Source organism: Brachypodium distachyon, chromosome 5 (genome assembly GCF_000005505.3).
Source record: "Brachypodium distachyon strain Bd21 chromosome 5, Brachypodium_distachyon_v3.0, whole genome shotgun sequence".
In the NCBI taxonomy this organism is placed as follows: domain Eukaryota; kingdom Viridiplantae; phylum Streptophyta; class Magnoliopsida; order Poales; family Poaceae; genus Brachypodium; species Brachypodium distachyon.
The window spans coordinates 14,963,804-14,981,994 of record NC_016135.3 but is presented as its reverse complement, the minus strand read 5'-3'; the positions used below and the strand labels follow the sequence as shown (position 1 = coordinate 14,981,994).

At 41.6% G+C, this 18,191-nt stretch overlaps 4 protein-coding genes across 6 annotated transcripts; 2 read left to right on the top strand and 2 right to left on the bottom strand.

Moving 5' to 3' along the window:
- Nucleotides 1-2,150: 2,150 nt before the first annotated feature.
- LOC100829661 lies at nt 2,151-5,187 on the top strand. The gene is made up of 10 exons (XM_003579795.4): nt 2,151-2,547; nt 2,649-2,687; nt 3,014-3,134; nt 3,223-3,284; nt 3,678-3,745; nt 3,926-3,975; nt 4,188-4,257; nt 4,450-4,570; nt 4,649-4,765; nt 4,955-5,187. The coding sequence occupies exons 1-10, from the start codon at nt 2,296-2,298 to the stop codon at nt 5,048-5,050; spliced, it is 996 nt and encodes a 331-aa protein (XP_003579843.1). The 5' UTR covers nt 2,151-2,295; the 3' UTR covers nt 5,051-5,187.
- A 13-nt stretch (nt 5,188-5,200) lies between these two features.
- On the top strand, nt 5,201-7,628 carry LOC100829353 (GTP-binding protein YPTM1). Of its 2 annotated transcripts, XM_014895887.2 has the most exons (10): nt 5,201-5,338; nt 5,433-5,593; nt 5,689-5,794; nt 5,896-5,968; nt 6,088-6,135; nt 6,226-6,273; nt 6,561-6,632; nt 6,731-6,886; nt 7,042-7,145; nt 7,220-7,628. In XM_014895887.2, exons 3-10 carry the CDS (start codon nt 5,781-5,783, stop codon nt 7,341-7,343), a joined length of 639 nt encoding a protein of 212 aa, XP_014751373.1. In that variant the 5' UTR covers nt 5,201-5,338; nt 5,433-5,593; nt 5,689-5,780; the 3' UTR covers nt 7,344-7,628. The 2 variants fall into 2 exon arrangements, with proteins under 2 accessions (XP_014751373.1, XP_003579842.1); XM_003579794.4 differs by having other exon boundaries at nt 5,433-5,794.
- On the bottom strand, nt 7,572-10,271 carry LOC100829055 (MADS-box transcription factor 26-like). 2 transcript variants are annotated; one of them, NM_001301393.1, is made up of 7 exons: nt 10,090-10,271; nt 9,885-9,966; nt 9,602-9,663; nt 8,863-8,965; nt 8,738-8,779; nt 8,602-8,643; nt 7,763-7,858 (listed from the first exon to the last, which is right to left on the bottom strand). In NM_001301393.1, exons 1-7 carry the CDS (start codon nt 10,269-10,271, stop codon nt 7,763-7,765), a joined length of 609 nt encoding a protein of 202 aa, NP_001288322.1. The 2 variants fall into 2 exon arrangements, with proteins under 2 accessions (XP_024311173.1, NP_001288322.1); XM_024455405.1 differs by lacking the exon at nt 10,090-10,271 and having other exon boundaries at nt 7,572-7,858; nt 9,885-10,081.
- Nucleotides 10,272-14,418: 4,147 nt separating this feature from the next.
- Nucleotides 14,419-17,862, bottom strand: LOC100828447 (putative 12-oxophytodienoate reductase 11). The gene is made up of 6 exons (XM_010241653.3): nt 17,596-17,862; nt 17,274-17,448; nt 16,069-16,209; nt 15,820-15,950; nt 15,380-15,556; nt 14,419-15,180 (listed from the first exon to the last, which is right to left on the bottom strand). Exons 2-6 carry the CDS (start codon nt 17,339-17,341, stop codon nt 14,588-14,590), a joined length of 1,110 nt encoding a protein of 369 aa, XP_010239955.1. The 5' UTR covers nt 17,342-17,448; nt 17,596-17,862; the 3' UTR covers nt 14,419-14,587.
- Nucleotides 17,863-18,191: the final 329 nt, after the last annotated feature.

Below are 18,191 nucleotides of genomic sequence, written 5' to 3'. Positions count from 1 at the left end.
GCATGCGTGTGAACAAGCACGTCTAATTTTGTCAAATGCAACTTTAAAATGTTATATCTCTTAAACCGAACATTCGATTTAAGATCCGTCTTCGTGGTTAAATTTTTTTCGATGAGATCTTTGAAACAAGATCTCATATTGATATGTTTCGGCCGAAAAAAAATCATATTAAAGTTGCCAACCTACAGTATAAAAAGTTGCCACTCTCCAACATATAAAGTTGCAATATCGCGTGACGGTTGCGCTATAGGCACAACGCGTGACGGTGCTAGTCAATCCGCGTCAGCTCAGCCTATCTCACACAAAACCCATCTCCCTTGCCGCCCCTGATACACACAAATCATCATCCCTAATGAATATAATTTGCGCTCTCAAATGAACACAATAACAAACATATATTTCGGTAAAAAATCGACCACGCACCACCGCATCCCGCGTCTTCTCAACTCCAAATTAAGATACCATCTCCATTTAAAATGATCTCACTTAAACCTTATCTACATGCCTCTCTTACTGCATGCAACTTGCCACCCCTAATACACACAAATTGTTACCCTCTAATGAACAAAAATTACCACCCTAATGAACAAAAATAACCACCCCTGATGCACATAAATTGTCATTCTCTATTGAACACAAATTTCCACCCTTAATGCACACAAATTGACACCTTAATGCACAGAAATTGCCACTCCTAGTGAACACAAATTGCCACCCGTAATATACATAATTTTGTCACCCTCTAATGAACACAATTGCTACCCATAGTACACACAAATTGTCACACCCTAATGAACACAGATTGCCACCCTCTAATGAACACACATAACCATGTACGTCCATCCATTTCGGTTAAAGTCTAGCACCCACCATTGCATTCCACATTTCCTTCACTCCAAATTAAGCTACCACATTCATTTGAAATGACACACACAAATCTATATCTTTGTTTTCCCCAATGCACATAAATTTCGAGCCTCAGATGTACATAAAGACGCACACTCATTGCCATCCTTAATGCATAGTCGTTGGCACCTCCGGTGAACACAAATTGCCACCTCTAATGCAGACAAATTGCCACTTCTGACAAACATGATTTGCCATGTATAATACGGATAAATTGACATCTCTATTGAACACAAACTGCCACACCCTGATGGACACATTTAACCATTGTATGTATGTCCGTTTCGATCAAAATCTAACACCCACCGCTCGATTCCGTCGTCGTAACACTGAATCTTGCCGGGGCTCCTCCCTCATGCAAGCCTTGCGGTAGAGACATCACCGTTGAATCCACCTCTCGATTACGATTTGCGGACAAGCAGCCTGATTCGTCCCTGAACAAAAATAAAGCAGCTAGCTACGACGCTGACAAATCGATTATGTCCTTGTGGGCAAGGAGTTTCGCCTCCCCCCCTCCCCGCTACCGGTGGGCAGAATGAGCAAGCAGCCAAGGCGCGATGTCTACCGCGTGCGGCAGCGACAGGTACGGCTAGTGGCGGCGATGGGAGAGGCGTGCAAAGGCGGGTGCGGCGCAGGCTGGGGCGGCACGTGGTGGCGGGGATAGCGCACGGGGGCGACCAGGCCACATGAGGCGGCGGCACGAGGAAGCGGGCATAGTGTGCGACGGTGTGGGCACCATGGACGGACGCGACAGCGACGCGGAAAGAGACCACGAGAGCGCAAACATGTATGTTGTTACAATTTCTGTAGAAAAAAGAAAAAAAAATGTTGTTACAATTTCTTTAGAAAAAGGAAAACAAAATAAAATAATACATGCATGCACGTAACCACCTAGCTAAGCATCAGCAACTAGCGCTATCACACATCATCCGCGCAGATGCAGTAGGAGCTAGCGTGGACAGTGCGGGGCAGTAGAAAAAATGCATGCATGCACGCACCTAGGCACAGTAGAAAAAATACAAGCCACCTCACCTATTTCAGCATCAGCAGCACTTAGCGGCAGCGCAGCAGGAGCCAGCGCAGCGGTAGATTGACCCGAGAGCGTCGCGGGGAGAAGTCAGCGCGTGAACGTGCGTGCGTCATAATTTTCGTTTTTTTTGTGCGAGTGAGTTTCTCTATCCACCCCTGTATGTGGGCCCGTTACGCACCAACCCAAGGCCCAAGCGGGCAAAGCCCAAACCCGATCGAGTCACAGGCTCTCGCCAGTCCCAGGTCCCAAGTCCCAACCGCGACCGGCCGACGACGACCACACGCCGGTGGCTCCAAGCTAGACTCCCGCGGCTACTCTCTCAGGCGTTCAGGCCAACGAAGCACCCTGCACCCCGCGGTATGCTGCCCCTTGCACACCCCACTCGCTATCCCCACCTCCGCCCAGCATCTCGAGCCCCACCTCCGGGGCGCTCTCTTGCCCGTATCCGAGCTGGACCTCGCCTTCCCCAGCGCGCCCTCACCCACACCCGAGCGAAAACTCCGAGTGCGGAAGCGGGCGAGACCGAAACCACCTCCGCCGCCGCTACGAGCGGCGGGACCAGCAGCAGCAGCGTCTTGTCGTTCCTGTGCCCGCTTCTCAAGTTCTTCGGGGTAACTGCTGCAACTTTTTTTCGAAACTGAACCTATTTTTGTTTTTCGCACTGTGATACTGGATAGCTGAAGATGTGTCGTTTGTGTGAACTGACACGCAGGGCGGTGATCCTTCTCAGGAACGGAATGACATCGTCGAGGTAATCGTTGTTAACTTTTGGCACATTTGATCAACTGGTGCCACTGAATTACAACTAGGATTACTGGATTAGTACCTAACAATTAGCGCCAAATCCACCCAATCAGTAGCAGATAAGTGAATTTCTTAACACGTGAAAAATCCTTCGGGAGCGCAAGGAAAATTTTGATCGTTGAAACCGTAGTGTTGCTGGCAATATCATAATGTGTGCAAAAGTTTCTCGTTATGTGTAGCTGCGCATCCAAGTATTACATGTTGCGGTTGTTCACTGATTTCTTTCCACCTGCCTCGCATTGACGGTCTGTTGTTACCTCTATTGTTTGCCAGGTGACAACATCTTCTCTTTCAAGTTTAGCTAGACTGCCATGGGGATCAAGTGTGGCAGTTAGTAGCGGCGAGGATGTTAGTACAGCAATGGGTGCTCCAACTCTGCAACTGTATGAGTTTGGTAATTTTTCTTCCTGTTGGTTCCATCTTGTGGGGGTGTCAAAATAGGAGTCTTCTGCTGATCAAATTCTTTGCTATCCTTCCATCAGAGGCATGTCCCTTCTGTAGGAGAGTTCGGGAGGCCATGACTGAGCTTGATCTTTCTGCAGAGGTATTCAACCATCTCTTATAGTACCTCTTCACTTCTACAGTTATATCACGAGACCATAAATCAGTATTTTTGAGGCCGAGCATCTGCTCGGGTGACTAGTTGAGCAGGTGTGCTCGCAGCCCGGACACCCATGTTCGAGGCACAGCCTCCGCACGTTAGGTGCTCAGGCCATCTTCTGTATAAAAAAAATCCCTGGTTGTCCGAGTTTTTTCTTAATCAGTGTTCATTCCATCAAAGTAAATCTAAACCTAATCTAGGAATATCGTAGATTTTTGAGGAAATATGTCTAGGAAAAAGTGCTTTAATTTTTATAGACTATGCATATGGTCTTGTAATTTGCTAATTTTGAATGTTAATAATCTTGCCTCCAAATACTACTGTAACAAAATGCAGGTTTATCCTTGCCCAAAAGGATCGCTGAGGCATAGAGACGCAGTCAGGAAAATTGGAGGGAAGGAGCAGTATGTCTTCGTCAATTCCATATTTACTTATAGCTCCAGTTGAACAGAAATGCAGATTGGAAAGTTCATAAATTCGCCATTCATGGTTAACATTTCTGGCATTACTATTGCACCATTTTCTTGTCATGTTGGCCTGGCCGTCACTGAACTGGGTTGTCTTATTTTACATTTTATATACAGGTTTCCACTTCTTGTTGATGCAAGTACTGGTGTCACAATGTATGAAAGTGGTAAGATCCACTTGTTCCTTCATCCCTTATTTGGGTGGTGGTGACAGTGGGTGATCCCGAGAGGACTCTTTGAAACTCTTTGGCTCTGGGCTTATAAACAATTGCTTCCTTAATTATGTTTAAGATGATGTACTTCCTGTTCAGATAGTTTAGTATAAATTACCTACTAAGCAGTGAAATAATAGATACTAAGTTTTTCCTTTATTGTGCAGGAGATATTGTTAAGTACCTGTTCAGACAGTACGGACAAGGAAAGAGCCCTTCCTTTGGACTCCTTGAAAGGTATCGAGCTCTACTTGTTTCAATAGCTTAGATCCTTGCATTTCTATCTTGCATTGTTGTTGGAAAGGCATTCCGAGGAAAAGAAAAGTCTGATGCCGGAGTAGCTGAAAATCTGAAACTATTCCAAACTAATGTTACACAATTTTCTTGTCATCTTATGGTATTCTCAGACCACCTCTGTACATTTTGCAGTACAATTTTCACTGGATGGGTGCCTACTCTTCTCCGAGCTGGAAGAGGGATGACAATGTGGAGCAAAGGTGGCGCGGCACCTTCAGAGAAGCTGGAACTCTTCTCGTTTGAGAACAACACAGTAGGCTCCTCCTCTCCTTGATGTACTCTTGGTAGGAGTTAGTTATATATTTTTCCTTCTAATATATGGGTGGTTCAGTATGCAAGGATCGTCCGTGAGGCTCTCTGCGAATTGGAGCTTCCTTATGTTCTCCAGAACGTGGGAGAGGGGTCATCGAAGATGGATTCGCTGCTAAGGATAGCGGGTTCTAAACAGGTATAGTGAACATATGCTGCATTTTGAAACATGATTGTCTTTTTCAAGTTATAACCGCAACAAATGATGATTGCCTTGTAGCCTTGTTCTTGCAATTCAGCCTCTATGGCTGCAAAATTCATTTAGCCTTGCACTTCAGTATCCTTCCGTCAACATAACTTCTGATGCTTGATATGTCTTTTGTTTCAGGTACCGTACCTGATTGATCCTAACACTGGGTTCCAGTCGGGGGACCATAAGAAGATACTATCCTACTTATTTCAACAATATTCTGTCAGTAGCTAAGCTTCCCTCTGAAATCTCGGTAAACCATAGACAGTTTAAGATGGCATGCATAGCTTCCCTTGTACATTTGCCGTGGCGTGAAGCTTTGCCTCTGAAGTGTTTGTGGATTGTGCTTCTTTAATTCCACGTATGATTTTCACCACTTCCTTTTGACACTATACAAAGGACCCGCACACGCAGACGCACACGCACACGCAAAAGCAGCTTTTAGCTTTTGGTTACGCAGCCGAACCTACATGATCGAAAACGGCAGCTACGCAAACGCCAAGGCCTCATGCCGTCGCCATGGTCCGGATCTTTCGGTTGCAATGCTCTTTTACGTGTGTTCTTTACGTGACACCACTGCACACGGCTAAAAGGAAAGCAATATTGTTTGTACCAGGAGGAGAGCTGCTACGCACGCGACGACCCCGTGAATCCTTGTCATCGGCATGCATGGCCATAAAGTAAGGAAGAGTCAACTGGAGTCACGTGCAGGGAAGGGGGGAGGAGGAACAGTTCAACGCCATGATCCTGCGTAGGGATCGATGACAAAAAATGAAAGTAAATTGCTCCGTGCGATCAGTTTTGCTTAGTTTATACTGCACTTTAGAGTTGAGACTCCCATATTCTCACCCTTTTCCCTCCCCTTCGAGAAGCCTCTTCTCCACTCCAGCAGCTCCAGAAAACCACCCACCCAGTCTCTCCGCCTCACCCCGTTCTTGGGAACTGAAGGCAGCAGGGAGAAATCATGGGTAACGAATTGTAAGTCCATTCCAGGTTTCTGCCTCTAATTTACACTTTACAGTCATTTTTGTAAAATATATCTTACATGTTTTTTCGTTTTCTGTTTATCCTGGGTTCAGCGACTACCTGTTCAAGCTCCTCTTGATCGGCGACTCCTCGGTCGGCAAGTCCTGCTTCCTCCTCCGTTTCGCTGTGAGTGGGAACAATGTGGATCGCTACATGGCACCACCTTACCATCTTGTGAGATGATATGAAACTGAATCATACGATTGTGATTTTTGTTACTGTTGTTGTTCTTTTGTGTTCTTTAGGACGACGCGTATGTTGACAGCTACATCAGCACCATCGGCGTTGACTTCGTGAGTTGGCTGCAGTCTCCTCTTGCAGTGCTTGTACTTCGGTTCGCTGATTAATTGATCCCTTGTGTTTCCTGGTTCGCCCCGGTGCAGAAAATCCGCACGGTAGAGATTGATGGGAAAACCATCAAATTGCAGATTGTAAGTGATCATTTCCTCGCCATTTCTCACAAATTATGCTTCTGTAAAGAACAAAGTGCTTTCATGGAGTATGTCGCCATTCATCATTTAACAGCGTCTGCCCATCAGGAAAGTTCACTAACTTTATGGGATGTGACATGAGATCGAAGACCACCAAGTCCCTTGAATTTTTGGATAAAAAATAAACTTAACTATGCCTACTTCAATCCCATAAATCAGCTGAATGTCAGTAGGAAAAGAAGTATGAAAGAAGAAGTGATTTCATATTAGTACCTTTTGCATAACAGTGGGACACCGCAGGACAGGAGCGGTTCAGAACCATCACAAGCAGCTACTACCGAGGAGCTAACGGAATCATCGTAAGAAGTTTTCATCTCTCGACCTGTAAACGACAGACCTCTCTTAACATTTGACACAGGTCTCAGTAAACATTCGGTTTGCTTTGAGCTGTCCGCAGATCGTCTATGACATCACGGACATGGAGAGCTTCAACAATGTCAAGCAATGGCTGAGCGAGATCGACAAGTACGCCAACGATAGCGTCTGCAAGCTTCTTGTCGGCAACAAGTGCGATCTGGCTGAGAGCAGGGTCGTCGATACTTCCGTGGCACAGGTCACATTTCCATCTACTACCCTGTTACCTTATGGATAACTAGTAAACTGGCTCTTTCCAAAAAGGTCCTCTGTGTGTAATGTTCATCTTATGTTGTTGGTTGTTGCATATTTTGTGAAGCTAAATGGGTAGTGTGATTGTGTGAATCAATGCAGGCTTATGCTGATGAGATAGGCATTCCTTTCCTAGAAACAAGTGCTAAAGATTCCATCAATGTTGAGGAGGCTTTCTTGGCAATGTCTGAAGCAATCAAGAAAAGGTAAGGCAGATGAACTTTCATGTTTTTTTTTTTGAAATATTTATGCTGATGAAACTTCTTTGCCTGGTGTGCAGCAAAGCTGGCAGCCAAGGAGCCTTGGAGAGGAAGGCCTCCAATCTGGTCCAGATGAAAGGTCAGCTGATTCAGCAGCAGCAGCAGCAGCAGCAGCAAAACAAGAGCAGCTGCTGTTCAACATGACAGCTTAGCTATCTTCCAGCGACCACGGTGAACATGGCATCTGCTAAATACGTACCTCTGTGTTCCTTATCTTTTATTAACACTTTGGGCTGCAAATTGTATCGTAAGCGATTTCAGATATTCCTCTGTGGATTTTTTGGCGTAGCAATATATGTTGAAGTTGAGTCAGAAAACTCCGCGATTTTGACAGTTCTCTGATTAACACGACATCCAGAGTGTTATGCCAAATGAACCAGATATTGTAGTGTACTGACTGCCAAATCTGGAAGATGGTGAATTTACATATGTAAAAGCATGTACAGATACAGATGCTGATTTTCCTTTTTTCCTTTGTACGACATGAAGTGACTGACGCAAGGTAGCCTTGTTGGACTCAAATCAGAAGATAACGACATAACTTGATAGGTCGGCTGTTTAGGCTAGAAGTAGTAGTCACTCTCCATGTTTCTGTGGAAGGGGAATTGCGGAATCAGCGTGTCGCTGCTGGTACCCAGAATCCCGCTCTGCTCAATTATCTGCAGACAAAAAAAATCAAGACACTAAGAAAGATGTTGATCTTTATAAAAATAAACATGCTACTATGTTGGGTTAAGAGTGAGCTCAGAAGATGAGACGATATCTTCCTCCCTATCTCAATGTATGTATGTCCCTATAGCGGTACCTGGGGCTGCCTTGGCGTGGGTATCAAGCCGGCTCAACTCGACTCATCATACTCATGAGTTTCGAGTTATTTTTTCACCCCCTAGCTGCCTACAAGCGTGACCACCAACTAGAATACCCGCAAGTTTCTGATCAGGGTTGTGACATACTAGCTTGGTTTCTTGGGGCAAACCTCGCACCCAGGTTTGTTTGTCATCTGCCACATTTAGAGGTGAAAAATGGGCATCTGGGTGATGGGGTCCAACTGTAAAAGGTCCCCAAGTGAAAGCCTTGTTCTAAAAGAAAAGAAAAAAAGTTGCCGATCCACTGACTTATCCCACTAACTATGATTTATTTTCCAATTGGCAATTCCTTTTGTGCACATCTCTTGCATCAGTTGCCAAGCATAAGAACATCATCGGTTGGTGGTCTGACTATGTTTTACAAGCAGATGTGTAGGTTTATAGTTGCAAGATAAAAAGATGAAGGCTTTGTACTGCTCTGGTCAGTTCCTAAATGCTAACATTAATTTTCAACTTACTCCAAATCAAAACGTAACGTTATCCTCTCAAACAGTACAGTTTCTTTAAAATGGATCTGGGCTAGGGGATTGAAGTACCCTTTCTTGAAGCATGTCATTGGCAGCCTTCAGTATACCCTCCTGCGAACAAAGACAAGTAATTCCTGTATTCATCTTTCTACATGTATGTTCAAAAAGTTCACTAGAGGAATAAAATGAAAAGATTGAAGCTAACCTTGTTCTTGAGCATCTCAATCTCCCTAGATATGATCTGCATCTACTCAGCAGAAAAGAACAGTATATTTAGAAGTATTAATTTGTAAAAAGATTTTTGATTTGTGCAGAGGACATAAATCTTACCTTTGTAGAGCGAACGTTGTGTACCCAGATTTCAAGATTACTCTCCAGGGCTTGCAGCTCATCAAGATTCATGTGGTTTATATCTTTCTCTCCATACATGTACCTGTATGTGCTTACCTTTACCAGTCAGTCCTCTGCTCGATATTATACTTCTATGCCACACTTTCATAATCTTTTGAAACCTTTATACTGGATTCTTGCCAGTTTAATATGGATCAGCCTATATTAATTTCCTTCCATTTTAGTTATTTCTATTAACACCCTTTCAGAAACTAAAAATTGGAAGGCACTAACTTTAATGGATCAGTGTGTCACAGTCTCACAGAGGGTGATATTTTTAGTGGACTCTTCTGAATTAGTATTGCACGGGGTAGTTAAGTTGTTATTCTAGTACTCCCGCTGTTTGTAAATACATGTCGTTTTGGACATTGATGCTATCTCCAACATATATGCCGTTGAATGTTTGTTTTCTATATGTATAATGTTTGTAGAAAAATATGGAAAAATTATATCATGAAAAGATTGTTCATGACAAATCTAATGATATTATTTTCACCTTGCAATGTGATCATTTTTAGGATATTAGTAATCAGAGTTACAAATATTTGACTACACACTTTCTAGGACGACATATATTTGACTACACACTTTCTATGCTTAAGTTAAAAATAGTTACACTGATTGCTCAGATAGAAGACATGAATTTGTTTCATTGTATAGATGCAATGCAGCTGATTACCTTAAGCCCTTCTGAAGTAAGTCAATTTCTTGCCTCAAGAGCAGTACCTCTTGTTGTATTACCTGCAATAAGAAGATAATGCCAGCACTTAATTTTCTAGAAGTACCTTTGCATATTAGCACTCTGTCACGTATTGTGAAATTTCGTGAGTCACTGATCAACAAACCCACAAGTAGTGCACTGAACCAATACAAAATTACATCCAGAATCTTCTCTTTTCAATGCATAGCTTTGCGATGCTATTTGATATTATGAGATATATCGTGCGATCTCTGATGCTGACCTGAGGTTTGTTCTGGTTGCTACTTTCAGCTTGTGCTTCTGTGTTGCTACCCTTGTACCTCTCAATTAAGCTTCCCATGTTCCTAATATATCTCAGCCATAAAACATATGAACAAATTAAAACAGTTTTCTTGGAAAAAACAAATCAAAACAAATGTATTATCTACGGTTAGCCTTGGATCGCTTAACAAGAGGGGGATACAGACCCGTTGGTGGCCAACTCGTAAATCTTGCCATGAGGAGAGATTACTATGACACCGATATCAGCTTCACACAAAACAGATAACTCCTTGGCCTTCTTGAGCAGGCCCATCCGTCGCTTGCAGAAGGTGACCTGCCTGTGCACCGGGTTTTCTATCCTTCTCATCTGAACCTTACCACGAGCCATTACTATTCTTCAGACTTTCTTCTTGTTTGTGCACACAACCTCCCACTAGTTTTGACTAGCTTCTGAGGTTGTTGCAACTAAATCCTGGATCTTCCTCTAGAACTTCAGGCAAATGGTGACTTGGACCTGTCAAGGAGGTGAGCATTTTATTGTGGTTCCTGAGGACAAGGAATAATTGGTAGGCCAGCTCTTGCAGATTGCAAATAGCATCGTTGCAATTCACAAAGTAGCTTAAATAACTCCCTTGTATAAGGGCACAGATTAACTTGTTCAAAGCATATATATTCTTTTTAATAGATAAAATCCATGTTGCTCATACTGGCCCATCCTAGATAATCAAGTGAGGAATATGTCTCATGTAAAGGTATTTGCACTTTACACTATTAAGAGTTTGTTCTTTGTTGAAAAGTCAGACTGACATTTCAAACTCTAGTATTCTATCATTTCCTTTCTTGTATGCTCATCTTTCACTATGCCGTCATCTAACTAAAGAATCATAAAATAGGAATGGCACACGATATATTCCACAATCCTGTAATAAGCCATCACTAAATGTTTTACAGTTCTAGTGTCACAAAAACTATTTTGTTTGTAGACTTCGTTTCCATGATTCCACTTTTTTATACAAATCTCAACTTAAAGAGTCGGGTACCGCTATTGCACACCCGTCCTTATCTGCAAATTTACTTGGAAGAATTAAAAATAATGTCCAATAAAGAAATCACCTGCTTAGTTAGAGAATCACAGTTGGCTAGTTGTTGTACAATTGTTTTCAGTTGAAGCCTCAGTTCACTTAGTTGATCTACAACATGTCATGTCTGCGCTCTGGATTTGGCGAATACTAAAAGAATAAAACAGGAAGCTTGCAGTAGGCACAATAAAATATTTGTGCATGCACAGCTGAAGCAAAATCTTAATTGTTATGATGACTAGGTCAATATGGGCCAATCATGATGGCAGTTCACCAGGACCACCCCTTTAATGAACCCTTTAAAATGTCTGTAGATCCAGATTCCAGACCAGTTGTCCCCAAGTATTGTCGAAGTCAAGGTATCAATCAGAGTACAGAGGCACAGCAGTGCAATATATATTGCCGTCTCAATCATTCATCAAATCCAAGGAAGTCCAATGAAATCAACTTACTTAAGAACCTAGGCATGCATTTGAGCATTTAAAAAATATACTCTTATTTCTGTCTACAGGGAGGATAACTCAACACCTGAATATATTTATTTCTCGAACACAAATTTGTGTGTGTCCTTTTGAATTAAGAAGAAGCACGTCGAAATGAAACAAAGATACAAACAAACCCAAAACAAAGAACCGAAAAACTGAAAAGAAAGATTAACAATCTAACCAGCTCTAGAAAGGACTACAAAGCAAAGTAAGAAACTAAAACTGAACTAACTAGCATGAAATAACTCCCACCTGAATATAACCAGCAACAGAGGCAAGACTCAGCTGCGCGTGAGCCACTAGCCAACTGAGCCAGGCTCGGTTCTCCAAGATGCAGTTATCCTCCTTAATCATCACTCCTGTTGTGATTGTCACTTTTTTGTTTTTGAATGTTAAGTATCAGTATTTGTTGACCAAAAGAGGTAGATCCCATGTAAACCTTCGAGTAAATTTTAAGACAAACTGCAACAACGTGAGACTTTTTTTCTTTCAGAAACAGTTAAGTAATTAGTTCCATAAAATTAAATAGATATGCATCACTTACATATAAGAGATGAAGCAGCAACATTGTACGAGGCATGAATCCCACAGTTATGATATTTTCGATGACTGGAAGTACATTATAGAATACTCAAATCAGTAAACAGATAATACACAAGGTACAAGGGTGACTCTGTCCATTCTCCAGAATAACTCTTTAAGTATGTCCCACAGAGATAGACCAGAGAAAATTGTAAGTAGCACCATAAAAGAAACACAGAGAATAATTACTCCACGACAAAAGAACAAATGCAAAGCTTGTTTCTCACTTTTTGGAGTCTAGCAAATGTTCTTTGGGTTAGACCATCCACAAGAGGCGTAAACCTATGTGGCAATGTTACTCGATATCAGGTAAAAAGAAGCACCAACAAATCACTTCCTATTTACTGAAGTACTGAGGAAGAAAGGTGCCACCAGGTTCACCACATGATGCAATAACAGGACACAGAAAGTTCTGGTGAAGTTTCTCCATTGTGCCTCATTGAGATAATGTAACCTTGTACAATATCTCTGCTTCACAAGTTCACAACTTTTTTTTGTGTGCACATATGTTCCTTGGTTTTATTATTTATTAATTGTTACATATTTAAATTAAAAAGAAGTGAAGAGTTACTATAACTTTTTCAGTTTTCATCGCGAGAAAGTCCACTCAGCATTACCAATATCATTCTGGAACTACTACCGCTAACTCCATAGGAGTTTTAGCTCTTGCAGTTGCCTCCCTAAATCAAGAATCAAATGAATTTTGACTGCCTTTCAGCAAAAACTGGCAGAGTCTGCAGGTTAGATTTTCTTTTGTCTTCCAAGTAACAACATTACTTACATCCTTCTTTCTGCGAGTAAACAGAGGAGTTCTGGTTTGCGGTTTTTGATAAATGTGCTTAAATGAAGAATAAAGTAAAAGGTACAGCCAAATTTTGTATTATCCAACAATCCATGCTAACTGTCAGGCACATAGGTTACTCCTCGATGATAAATCCATAAGTTTGCACTAAAACAGCAGGCATCTACAGAGAATAATTAAGATTTGTCCAAGAATAAACAAACAATCAAGAAGATAGTGCATCTGAACCTCACTTTGATACGAAAGGATGTTGAAAACTCTTCTTGAAGATGATACTTTGTCCAAAACATGAATGTGACAGCTACATGCCGATTAAACTATATAAAAAATAAGGAAAACAACAGACAAAGTTCCAAAGCAAGATTTCTAACATGTTCGTGATGCTAAAGGCACCACAAACGTTGGCCATTACATAGCTTTCATTTTTATATATGTACTAATGATGCAGCTTTTCACTATTCTGTAGGTGGCGTTATCCACAATTAAAGCTAAGCATAAGATTCCCATAATCTGCAAGACTGACATTTACTCGTGACAAGTTTCAGTAACCACAGATATGGCTTTCTCCAGTAATATCAGGGATTATCAATACAAATCATGCTTGAGCAATTACTTTTATGATTAGCTAGAGGATCTAGTAGATATCTTTTCTTTTTCCACTTCTATGTAAGCAAAGATTACCAGAACCAAGAAGTTAAAACAAAACTGAAGATCTTACCTTTCACTGACCAGTGAAATGCTGATCTAACAACTTTAGGAGTTACAGGGATTAACTTCTAAAGATCTAGTGTACTCCAAACTAAAAAACTCCAAGCAGAGTCTTCTGTTGCACCAAGTGGGGTAGGTGCAGGAAATCAGATTTCTACTGAGTATGCTGGATTCACAAGGTAACCTAACAGTTTTATACAAAATCTCTTTGTTGTTTTTAGGCGTGTAGCTGAAACTGTTGTACAATTGATAATCTGTCACTATCAAACATAAGAACGAGATGTTCCAAACTTGAAACCAAATAAAAATGGAAGGGAGAATGACAAAAATCATATGGAAAAATAGTTCAACCAGAAGAGATAAAGAACACGACACCATCTTCACTAAACACCTGTGTGTTTCCTGTCTGGAAAAGCAATTCTGATAGGGCTTACTTGTCCAGAAAGCAATTCTAATTTGGAACCTTGATGAATCATTTCCCGAAGGACTGAAAATTGGGACTTGGGTTATATTCACAAAACACACCAATGGGATATGCAGTTTTATTTTGTTTGATAAAAGCATAAGAATGATGAGTGGATAACTGTTCTTGCCTTCATATGCTCTTCCGGTGTGATCTGCAACTGTATTCTTAACTCCATGTAGAATATGCCCCTTTATTGTTAGCTGACATTAGAACAATGTAGGTACATATATTGCAAAACAGCAAACATGCTACGGCTATTGGCTAGCCTAACTAATATAACCCCGTTCACGAACATATTGATCTTCTACAACAACAGTCGACATGCTACATCCACAACTAATGTATCTCCAACACATGTGTGAGCGAAAGGAGAAACATGCTAGCCTCCTGCGATTTTATTAGGATTACACGAGTTGCACCAAAACAAAGCTACTTAGCAATAAATGAATAACTTCTTAAGTCCCTTTTCGGTTTCTTTTTTTACACATGACCATTCAAATCAATAAATTTATTCCTTTAACACTACTGATACATAAGATAGATGCTCTGATGAGCAGGGCAAACTCATTCCGGAAGGTCCATTTAGACATCGGACGACAGAAATGGGTAATCAGTGTATCCAACAACTGGATCAGAGAGGTAGAAGGTATCTCTATTGTACTTGTTGAGAGGAACATCTATTTCGAACCTCCGAGGCAAGTCAGGGTTGGACAAAAACAAGCGTCCATAGGCAACCAAATCAGCATAGCCATCAGAGATTGCTTTATTTCCGTCCTCCCTCCCGTATCCACCAGCTACGATGAATGTTCCTTTAAAAGCATTCCTTATGGGACGAAGACTATGTGGAGTTTCAAACTTTTCACCAATATTCACCATCCGTGGTTCCACCATGTGACAATAAAGAATTCCAAATTCGTTCAGTGCATGTGCCATGTACAGGCCTAGAGCTTCTGGGTTCGAGTCTGATGCATCCGAGTAACTTGCAAAAGGCGAGAGCCTTATCCCAACCTTATCAGCTCCAATTTCATCAACTACAGCTTGGACTACTTCTAGGGCAAAACGGCAGCGATTCTCTAAGCTCCCACCATACTTGTCAGTGCGGTCATTGACTTGGTCCTTTAAGAACTGATCAATCAAATAACCATGAGCTCCATGGATTTCAACACCATCAAACCCTATACACCACACAAGGCATTGAGGTCAGTTATCCCTTTTCTTCAGGAGTCGGGACGAAGTTCAATAGCTCAGTAGGCATTTGTTAAGCACTTGGCACACCTTTCATAAGAAACTCTTTATGGTAATTTTCTCCTGATACTAATTTGGATGATTCAAGTTTGTCAGTGGAAGAGGAAAATGTGAGATGAAGGTACTTACCAGCTTCAATTGCATTTCTAGCAGCGATCCTGAAATCATCGATGACCAAAGGGATCTCATCCGTCTCTAGTCGCCTAGGAGTTGAGATAGTAGCGACAACGATGCCATTTGCTCTCACTACAGGTTTTAGTGGCTTGTTGGTGCTTGAAATTGGAGCCTGCCCATTAGGCTGAAAATCTGCATAGGAGTACGGAACATGTGTACGTGAAAAAAAAAGGACTACATGAACGACTATGGGTTTGCTAATGTATTTTCATTTACAACAAACATGAGGTAACTCATGCTGTCATAAAACAGTGAATAATTGTTCAGAGTATCCACACAAATATTGAGCAAAAATTATAAATCCAATTTCAGGTGCTCCTGCTTGCGGATTAATTAACTACATCATGACCACACTTAGCTTCATAATAAGCTTATACTAGAGTTAATAAACTTACTATGATTAGAGACTCTTCCTACATGCCAAATTTGACAGAAAAATATCCCTCCTTTTGCATGAACCCCATCAACGATTGGCTTCCATGCTTCCACCTGCTCCTTTGTCCAAATGCCAGGAGTATCTTTGTACCTTGCATGCATACAGGTAACATATCAGATTTAAAAACCATTGAATTGCAAACAAGAAAAAACTGAACTTGGCGACTAAGACTTCAAGAATCCACAGCCAAAGGATATGGCATACACACCCTTGAGCAGTGTCTGAAACTCCAGTGGCCTCAGCAATCAAAAGGCCTCCTTTGGTTGCTCTTTGTTGATAATACAATATGGCATGAGGCTGAGGAACATTTCCGAAGGATCGCTCCCTTGTCAATGGTGCAAGAACTACCCTAAACAGAAAAGAGAAGCTCTCAGGAACAAGTGGATCATAAGGTAAAGAAGAGTTGCAGGATTCATTGGATTCCCTTTGGAAAAAGTCTATAGGAACCATCGAAACAATTTCTAGTACACACACCTTCCCATATTGCACAGAAAATTCATCCGATTCGTTTAATATTTCTTAAAACAAAATACTCCCTCCTTTTCACAAAGGTTGGCGTATTTGGTTTCCTTAAGACTAAGCCTTTGACCAAGAATTACTAAATTAATATGTGTTTTCATACATGAAATTTATATCAATAGATTCGTCTTCAAAAGTTCTTGCTAGTAATTGTGGTTTCGTATCATATAATTATATACTAATAAAGTTATCATCGGCCAAAACCATGTCTTAATGAAACCAAATACGCCAACCTTTGTGAAAAGGAGAGAGTATTTGATTGTTGACCCTGCTTTCGGGCACTCGTTTAGGTATAATTCCTAAGTTAGGTTCTGTCCATGAGATAATTGTTCGGTAATGATAAATGATTTGAGTTGACAGTATCAAACTCACCCGTTCTTTCGGAACATCAAAACTTTGGATTGAGACTTCTCATGCACAAACATAATGCAATTTAATTTTTCATGGTAACAACCCCACTAAATCCTTTCACTCTTTCAGCATAGGACCCCGACAATTATGCTTGCATCAATCAAAATCATCTTTTGCGTCAAAATATTGAACCAAATTCGGTTCTTGATGGTAAAACAAGGTATGAACAATAGTGTTGCAGTATCCAAATAATAAAAAGCAGGAGTACTCAACTGCGCACGGGTGCTAGTGCACATTGGTAGATGTTTTCCTTGTGTGGGAGTCATTTTAAATTTAAAAAAAACTTGTGTGGGAAGATTAGTGCTACATTGCTTGGCAGCTTCCGCGCCCAAATTGGTTCCCTGTTGCAAAAATCGCCTAAATAGAAGACCTAAAGAATCGATTCGTGGGGGACTAATAAGTAACATAGGCAGCCGATTGGGGTTCCAGGCTTTCCATCCAGCCAAGAGAAGGAGAGCGAGATTGGGAGGAGAAGATGCAGACCTGTGGGAAAGATCAAATCTTCCCATCTTGTATGGGGTGAGGAGGGGGGCTGTGCCAGTGTTGCTCATCTTCCTTTCCCTGTTCTTTGCTTCCTTCCTCTCTTCCTCTTCCTTGGGCCTCTTGCAGTTGGCACACCCACCCTTTATGTCGACGAGCCGTGGCTGTCCCCGTCGTACTTGGGAGAAAAAGTTTGAAGTCAAAAACTCGTAATAACTGGAGGCAGGTTCAATGAACCTGTGCCATGGTTGTTGAGGTTTGCTTGCAAAGTCAGTCGAGAGAAACAGAGCGAGTGATGGAGCAGATTGGCAGGAGCAGGCCACACCTTGTTGAGGTCACTGATGCAGTCAGCAGAGAACTACTCTGCGTATGTGGCGAGGGATTGAACAAATTTGACGCCGCGTAAGGTAGGCTTGAGCAAATTTCTTTTCTGTTCTCCTCGTGCTTGCGACGACCTCCGATAAAAGTAATGGGACATACCTTAGAGAAACTATATGGTAGAGGAGTATGATCTTCGGGATTTTTTGAAGTTTGGGACGGTCGAGAAAATCGATGGAGAACAGTCGCACGGAAGTTCAACCGGTTTGGATGATGGCCAACAATGGCCTAGAAGAGTGATAATTTATTGTATTTTTGGACGTAATAATTGAGATTTGGACATTTTTTTGGTGTGTCTGTTCAGCGGTGGCCCCTTATTTAAGGGGAACTCTTTAAATATCAGTCGACATATCTGGACCACCGGTTCTGAATCCAACGGTCAGATCATGACACCGTGCTAATTGAAGAAGATTTGTTTTTTGGGAGTTTCCGTTGGGCTTTGTTTTCTTTGGCTTCTGTCGCATGTGCTTTCTTTCAGTGTTTTCGGCCTTTCCTTTCTCTTATGCTTTTTGGCATGTACTGTTTTTCTTCTTTCTGGTATGC